At 44.6% G+C, this 8,937-nt stretch overlaps 1 protein-coding gene across 1 annotated transcript in view; it reads right to left on the bottom strand.

Annotated features, from left to right (window-relative positions):
- atp10d (ATPase phospholipid transporting 10D) overlaps positions 1–8,937 on the bottom strand; it is a 95,492-nt gene that overhangs the window by 74,286 nt on the left and 12,269 nt on the right. Inside the window, exons 2-4 of the mRNA XM_052085666.1 lie at positions 8,120–8,469; positions 5,814–6,008; positions 1–50 (exon numbers count right to left, since the gene is read on the bottom strand). The exon at positions 1–50 is cut by the window's left edge and continues 155 nt beyond it. Coding sequence (XP_051941626.1) covers positions 1–50; positions 5,814–6,008; positions 8,120–8,385 — 511 coding nt within the window. The 5' untranslated portion in view covers positions 8,386–8,469. The remainder of the gene's footprint in view (positions 51–5,813; positions 6,009–8,119; positions 8,470–8,937) is intronic.

The following is an 8,937-nucleotide window of genomic DNA, read 5'->3' as shown; positions in this document are numbered from 1 at the left end:
CTCCCACTTGAACATCTTTCCAGCGTTTACCAATGTAGGCGTTCTGCTTGCTGTTTTAAGGATAAAAAGAATAAATCAAGGTTGGAAATTGTAGCAAATTTGATCTTAAATGTAAACACACACGCACGCGCGCACAGACGCACACAAACATAAAAAAACCGAATGTGTGCACGCACACACAAACTTAAGTGTATTCTTTATTATTATTCCAATAGTGCATAAGTATGAGCATAAACTTATTTGACACTTCATATAGTCAGTGTAGATAGAAAAAAAGGGAAAGAAATTGCGAAATTTATGTTCAGCATTCACTTTCACTGACATCAATTTCTTGGATAATGTCTTTTAATTTGCTTCCTCCGTCTTTCATTTTGATCACTTTTACCCTCTCTTCCAGCATCAGAGCTGTTCCTGTCTTAGCTGCTTGACATGCAAATGTCCGTTTTGTAGCCATTTTAGCAATGCCATGTTCTTGCTGTGTCTGAAACTAACAATAACAAATACTCCCTGGATTACTGCACATGTGTAAATCAGTGTGGTGGTTGCTGTTTCCGAACAAAGCAGTAGAGGTCGCTGTTGGATTAGACTCCATTATAGTGAATCTTGTCGCGAGGCAAGAGCAGAGAAAAAGATTTCGTACAACGCAACAGGTTTTTTTTTCGTTGTATGTGTCATGATTCGGTTTGGGACCAACAGGTGGCACTCTAGGGCTCCCCCTGCAGCTGCACACCTGTTGGCCATTAGGTAATTCATGCTTTAAAAGGACTCCCAGCCCGACCACTCATTGTCAGGTCATTGTTGCTGTTTGCTCTTGGCTACTGTCATGTTTGTTTACTGCAATCGGGTTTGTTTCAGTCATGTTTTGGTTGCTGTTATGTTTTATCTTCAGTCATTATTTTTGTTTGATACTTTGGACTTTGTTAGTTTTGGATTTAGTTTTCTCTATGTTTAATACAATTCGTCAAGTACACCCTGCTCCTTCCTCCTGCCTGCTTTTTGGGGTCCACCACCACCTCGCAATGTGACAGAATGACCCGACCACCACCTGGACCCCACAGGTACTAAGGACTGGTCCCTATTCCACCATGTGCCTGGCGGAGCACGTCTGCGGCCGACACCCTTTTCCCCTTCAGGCAGCGCTAGTGATGGGGCTGCCCTGGATGACGAGCCATGCCACGTCCACCCCCACGTCAGGTCGAGCCCCTGTTAACGTCCGTCTGTCCCATTTCCCCCGTTACTTCAAGCTCCGTCCACGTCAGGCCACGCCGAGCCAAAGGATTGCCGTCACTTTTGTTCCTGTTCCTTGGTGAGGTGAAGGTCACAGTCGCTTTTGTTCCTGTTCTACGGCGAGGCAAAGGTCGCCGTCGGTTTTGTTCCTGTTCCCTGGCGAGATGAAGGTCACCGTCGCTTTTGTTCCCGTTCTCCGGCGAGTCGAAGGTGGCGGTCGCTTTTGTTCCAACTTGTTTCAATTCTCACCTCCAGCAGAGCTTTTCCCATGTTCCGGAGGAGGTGGGGGACATTGAGTCTGAGTGGACCTTGATTGTTGAGGCAGCCAATCTGAGATGGGGCCGTAAGGTGGTTGGTGCCCTTCGTGGAGGCAACCCCTGTACTAGCTGGTGGACACCAGCAGTAAGGGATGCCGTCAAGCCTTTATGGCCTGTGGGACCCCAGAGACAGCTGATGGGTATCGTATGGCTAAGCGGAACACAGCTTCAGCAGTCGCCGAAGCAAAAACTTGGGCGTGGGAAGAGTTCGGTGAGGCCATGGAAGCAGACTTCCAGACGGCTTTGAGGAAAACCCGGTCCACCATCCGACCTCTCAGGAGCTTCCCTGCTAAAGCTGCAGCCCCCGCGCCCCGAGCCCAGATAAGGGGTAGAAAATGGATGGACATTTTTAAAGTGCCAATGTTCAACCCAATCAAATTTCCCCTTTAGGGTGGGCGAGGAAAACTGATCAAGTATGACAAAAGCACGACACAACAGTTCGAGAGTAAATCTACTTGGGTTAGGTTGGGAATACCAGTGTTTTCGAAAAAACATCCAGGGACATCGAAATTAGGCAATTATGCAATGTGGTCGATGAAATGCTCTGAATTGTTGAGGCCATGGGCGGGCCCGGTAGTCCAGTGATTAGCACGTCTGCTTCGCAGTGCAGAGGTGATTCCAGCTCCAGCCTCCCTGTGTGTCACATTGCACGGTGGTGGTGGCCCCCAAAAAGCAGGCAGGAGGGAGGAGCGGGGTGTATTTGAATAATTGTATTTAAAACAAAGAAAACTAAATCCAAAACACACAAAGTCCAAAGTATCAAACAAAAACCATGACTAAATCTAAAACATAACAATGAACTAAACATGACAGAAAACAAGAGCAAACAGCAAAACACATGACAGTAGCGAGAAGCAACACAATGACCCGACACTGAGTGTTCGGGCTGGGAGTCCTTTTAAAGGCCTGATTACCTATGACCAACAGGTGTCCAGCTGCCAGGGGAGCCCTACACTGCCACCTGTTGGTCCCTAAACCGAATCATGACAGTACCCCTCCCTCAAGGGACGGATGCCAGACGTCCCAAAGTTGTCCAAAAGGCTTGCCTCGCCAGGGAACAGGAACTAAAAGCGACGGCAACCCTTGTCTCGCCGCAAAACAGGAACAAAACGCGACGGCGACCTTCGCCTCGCCGAAATACAGGAACGATAAGCGAGGTGACCTTCACCTCGCCAGGGAACAGGAACAAAAGCGACGGGAATCCTTTTGGCTGGGCGTGGCCTGACGTGGACAGAGCTCGACGTAACGGGGGACAAGGAACAGCCGGTCGTGAACAGGGGCTCGGCCTGACGTGGGCGTGGACGTGGCACGGCTCGTCGTCGACGTGAATGGGACTCAACTCCAATAGAAACGTGACGAGCCTCGGCTCAACGTCGACGCGGACGGGGCTCGGCCCACCGTAGATGCGGCTTGACGCGACGAAACAGGACAGCCGCATCACCAGCGCTGCCTGAAAGGGGAAAGGGGTGTCGGCCGCAGACGCGCTCCGTCAGGCAAATGGTGGAACAGGGACCAATCCTTAATAGCTGCAGGGTCCAGGTGGTCGGGTCATTCTGTCAAATTGCACGGTGGTGGTGGACCCCAAAAAGCAGGCAGGAGGGAGGAGCGCGGTGTATTTGAATAATTGTATTTAAAACAAAGAAAACTAAATCCAAAACACACAAAGTCCAAAGTATCAAACAGAAACCATGACTAAATCTAAAACATAATGAACTAAACATGACAGAAAACAACTGCAAAGAGCAAAACACATGACAGTAGGGAGAAGCAACACAATGACACGACACTGAGTGTTCGGGCTGGGAGTCCTTTTAAAGGCCTGATTACCTATGACCAAAAGGCGTGCAGCTGCCAGGGGAGCCCTACAGTGCCACCTGTTGGTCCCTAAACCGAATCATGACAGTGTGGAGTTTGCATGTTCTCCCCGGGCCTGCGTGGGTTTTCTCCGGGTGCTCCGGTTTCATCCCACATTCCAAAAACATGCGTGGCAGGCTGAATGAACACTCTACATTGTGCCTAGGTGTGAGTGTGGGCATGGATGGTTGTTTGTCTCTGTGTGCCCTGTGATTATCCGGCAACCGATTCAGGGTGTCCCCCGCCTACTGCCCGGAGACAGCTGGGATAGGCTCCAGCACCCCCCGCGACCCTAGTGAGGATCAAGCGGTTCGGAAGATGAATGAATGAATGTTGAGGCCATTGTTGGATTGACCTGGGGCTTTAAGACGGGTGGGGTTGCCACTGACAGGTGACCGTTCACTCAACGTATAAAAAGTTGGTAAGATACGTTTGCAGCTGCTTTTCTTTGTCAGATCTGTAGATATTTTCGATTCAATCATGCTCCTTTGCTTTGTCTGTTTTGCTTTGTGTCCGTAGCACTTTGTTTGCTGAATCGTAATCACAGTTGCTGTTCGCAATCAGCAATTTCTCAACTCAACTGTATTTATAGAAGACTTTAAAACAGCCATTGCTGTATATCAACTGCTGTACATGGAGCAACTATCATATATACAACAATAAATCAATAGCAAAGACGGTAGAAAGCACCAAACAGTAAAACTAAGATCAAGTCTTAGTCATGGTGAGTCAAATGACAAATACAAATGAATTTTGAGGCGAGTTTTAAAGATGGGCAGCGAGGGGGCTTGCCGAACGTTCAGTGAGAGGTCATTCCAGAGAGAGGAACCAGCAATGGAAAAGACTCGATCCCCTCTGAGTCTCCTCTTAGTTCTTGGTACTTCTAATAATGTCTGGTCCGCAGACATGAGGTGGTGTGAAGGTGCGGATGAGCTCAAAGTAAGGTGGCGCGAGGTCATTTAAAGATTTGAAAACAAATAAATGGATTTAAAAAGAACTCTAAAATGTGTAGGGAGCCAGTGAAGGTGTCATGGCAATTTGACATATAAGAGCGCGAAATGGAAGTAACTGTTCGTACGATTGAATGCTGACTGTACCTTTGAATGCTGACCAGTTATTTTGCTGATAAGCAAAGTTGCACTAGTCTGTATTCTGTATAGCTGCTCAAAAATGCTGATTGCGCTGGACTTCACCAACTCCCAACAAGATAAAATGAAAGCGCAAGACGCAGAAAGGGAGAAGGCTCCCTTGACAGATCTGTGAACGGTGTCCCTCCATGTTTTTTTCTTTTCTTTTTCTTTCTTAAATAAATCTAATCATTTTTTATAAATACTATTGTTGTCTTGGTTTCCCCGGACAAAACAAAGGGATGCCAGACTAGGGTTTTTGTGCTCTCTCTTACGAGTACCAGTCAAGAGGCAAGCAGCAGCATTCTGAACCAAAAGTTTACACAACGTGGGCAAAGGTCCAGAAATTACAGTGGTGTCTTTACATAGTTTTTTTTTTTTTTTTGCATAGTTGCCATGTCATGTTTGTCCGGCTGCACTGGAAAGTGTAAATGACACAGTCACACGTTGACGACTGAGTCAACTAAATTTCCCGCAGCACTGATTGGACATTAAATGTAACGTGATCATCTGCAACCAAGCAGCTGTAGATGATCACATTACATTGCTTGTCCAATCAGTGCTGCGGGAAATTTAGTTTGCTCAGTTGTTAACATGTGACTGTCGTGATAGAAAATCATGTGATTTTTTTTTTCAAATTTTTAAAACATTCTATGTGAAGCAAAAAAAAAAAAAGCGGTCTGACAAATAATTATAAGATGGATTCACATGCATCACTGAAAGTGATGGGACTCAGCGTCTTATCTGCATGATTTGTCATGCCAAGTTGAGCAACTCAAAACTGAAGGAACACTTCTTGAATCATATTTTTATTTTTCATGAATGAAGGGTTCGGTGAATGTGCATATGAACTGGTTGGGTTCGGTACCTTTAACAAGGTTAAGACCCACTGCTTTAGAGTTTGTTCATTCCAATTACAGGGCCTCGAAAAGAGTCTTGTGTTGCTATTTTTCATCACTGGTAATTTGTGCGCCTGCAGCCTTTCTTAAACGTTGTCGCCGGTTCTCAGGCCCCCTCTCCGGAATCGAACCCTGATTTCCCCATTACTCGTGAGGCCGACTCACGAACCAGTTGTTCACCGTGCCGCCCAATTCCATCCATCCATTAATCAATTTTCAACACCGCTTATCCTTCCCCGGCTGACTTCGGGCGGAAGGCAGACTACACTCTGAAATGGTCACCAGCCAGTCACATAGCACCATTCACGCCCACATTGACACCGTCAATGAGTGGAAACCGATCCCCCGTTGCCCGCATACAAGTCAGGGGAGTGCAGAGAATCACTTACCCACAATACACTTGTACTATTCTGTTGTTGATCTTTTTATCAGAGAGATAGCGTCTGTAGTCTTCCAAGGCATCTTTGACAGCGATGACAGTGAGTACCACCAGCAAAGGAATCATTGTAATTTCCTTTTGAAAGGCTTCAACCACCGGTACCCAGTTCAGCAAAATCAGGAACAGGAAGTAGAGGTTGGCTGCCCTACATGCAGTAATGGGCAAAGCAAAATTAAAATCAAAGGTAGATCATATTTATTTATGTTGAGAGACAGCGGTACCAAGGACACACAAGGCATTAGGGTTGACAAACATGACAACAGTCATGACACAACACAGAACACCGACCTCACTAGCACCTCTCTATTAGTGCAGCCAAATTAGTTCCTCACCATAACAGTCCATTCGTGCCCACTATTCATTTGTGTATTCGGGAACTTTGCCATAATTCTTTTTAGCTCATTTATTTATGTTGAGAGACAGCGAATAAATAAATTACCAGTATTTATTCAGGCTGCATTAAGGAAGTAGGAATTTGGGCGTGTTTCCTCCAATCTCATCATGTCATGTGTCTCTGCCCGTGGGAGTACTCACTGGTCCCCAACCCGTACTAGTACTCACTTGCCTCCCCGTAATAGTACTCGTTAGTCCAAACCATGGTGGCGCACCACTTATTAGCACACACACACAAACATATATAAAACATATATAAAACATATATAACAATTTTTGACAATTGACCAAACCGATTGGTTCAATCAGAGTCCCCAGCCCACCGGCCCCAATGAGTGCAAACCCAAAATGGTGGCATGCATGGTTATGGCGACGTCTATTGTTATGTTGTTACAGCAGCAATTTTGCTCTGTGAAATACAATTTAATTGCAGTAAAGTAGCACAAAGTTGAAAAGTAAAACCTCGGACTCAGGCCGCCACGATCTGCGGTGAATGGCCAGAAGGTTGCTAAGTATGGCAACCACACGAGGACAAAATATGTAGGTGACTTTAAAACATTGATTGATATCTCACAAATTCTACTGATAATATATTGATATTAACAATATACAAACATTAATATTAACAATATATATAAACAATATATAAAAATATATTGAGCTTGAAAAGCTTTTTTTTCTTGAGACAGGCATAGGAATTCCAAAGAACGTTGATGGCTTCCCGCAATTTCGATTAGATCCGCAATGAATATGGAGAATATGCTTCAACCGACAGGGTATGGATGCCGGTTCAGCCAAAGTGTGGAACAAGGATGCAAAAGGGACGGGGAGACAGAGCACAGAATTGGGAGACCCTACAGACTCGCGCCCTCAACTTGAATGCGCAGTTAAGGGGCACAAGGGTGCAGTTGTGGGTACTGAGATTGGGCCAAACACACACTGTAATGTGTGACATCGCAAAGATGTCCCGATGTCAGAAATGAAATTAGGCATCAGCCACAACGTGCTCTCTTTTTTATGATGCTTGTTTATCATCGACGTGCTGCCATAAGAGCGAGGTTTGGATAGTATTCAGAATTTTCGGTGAAATTCACTCAAATTTATTAACTCTTTGCTAACACGAGTTAGCTATGACAAAACATTAACCACAATGCTTCTGCTGACCCAAATTACCAGGACTGCACATATGTGCTGCAGCCAGGCATACAGCCACTGGGAGGAAGTGGAGCGTGAGGTAGTTAAAAGAGAAAAACAAAGCACTAAATTAATAAAGATATAAATAAACAATGTGTCACCTATTAAATTAATTGTCATTGACTTTGATTATCAAGGTCGTTGTGATAGTCATCTAGTCAGGGAGCGATTGTTCTTTTTTCATCATGTTTGTTCAAGATTGCAAGATGTTCACCAGGCATTTGCAAACCGTTCTAAATCATAATTTCTTTGTGACAAGAAAAACGTTGAAAATGTCAGGCAAATGTCTTTGGAACCTTTTGCAACTGAGAACGAACCCTGATGAAAATCCAGCATTGGGCCGTGCACAAACACAAGTCTTTGCTGCTCAGATACTACCCTGGGGAATCAAAATACAGAGGAGTTCCTCAAGAATAACTAAAACCTCCTTTACTTTCATCCTACATGCAAATTAATCTGGAACAGTTTAGTTTGTGATTTTCCATAGAAAGACGAGTATTGCAGTGCACAGTATTTAATTTGCGGTAGGTGATCATTTAAAAGGAATGGGAGACATTCTTGAAAAATGAAGTGATTTCAACAGAGGTAAGACAGAATTTTTTTTGATTCGAGTTTACAGCACACATAAACAAACATGTAAATATGTTACAGTTTCGTGAAAAATCTGACCTGTGAAACTGCTGAAACAGGTTCATGGGGATGAAGGTCAACAAACTGTACTTGGTTGTGTGGATGATGTTGCCCTTGTAACTTTGGGCAACATCTCTGTATTCTTGCTGATGGGGCCAATGCCCAACACTTATTGTTCTTTTTGCTTTAAATTTCAGTGGGGGGGGGTGAGAATCCTCTGAACTTTGGGTTGACATGGCACCTTGATCCCTTTCTCGCACAAACAGCTTTCGACATTGATGTCGCATCCATTCGTGTCTTTCCATTTATGCAACTTGGTAGCCAGGTCTTGTTCTTAACTGCGTTGTGATCCCCTATAATCCAATGAAGACATCTATTCGGTCCTCATCCTGCAGAGAAAAAAAACTGTCATTTTTGTTCATGTAATTGACTGTGACCGAACTACTTGATGCAGAAATATGACACTTGCATTGTATAAACAGCACACCATATTTTTGGACCATTAGGCACACCATGATATTTGGCCAAATATCAAAGAACTGGTTTATTTTAAAACATTTTCATACATAAGGTGCACGGGGTTGAAGGCATATTATTGTATGTTAAATAGTTCACAAGTACACAGTAGTATGTTTATTCGATAGATTCAGCGCTATTGCGCTATTCTGCAAAAATCGGGAAGTGTGTGTCTTTTCTTTGTCTGTCGCTTTTGTTTTGTTATGGAACAACAGGGGGCTTGCTTTAAGTGGAGAAGAGGAGGGGAGTCTCTGACAAAGGGAAAAAAAAAGTTTGAACATGGTGACAATCTGGTGACCGGCTGTTGTGTTATTATTTTGGCTAATCCTAAATGCTATCTT

The sequence above is a fragment of the Hippocampus zosterae genome, chromosome 14, assembly GCF_025434085.1.
Source record: "Hippocampus zosterae strain Florida chromosome 14, ASM2543408v3, whole genome shotgun sequence".
Classification (NCBI taxonomy): Eukaryota; Metazoa; Chordata; class Actinopteri; order Syngnathiformes; family Syngnathidae; genus Hippocampus; species Hippocampus zosterae.
The sequence above is the reverse complement of the archived record's forward strand: the minus strand, read 5'-3'. Positions and strand labels throughout refer to the sequence as shown.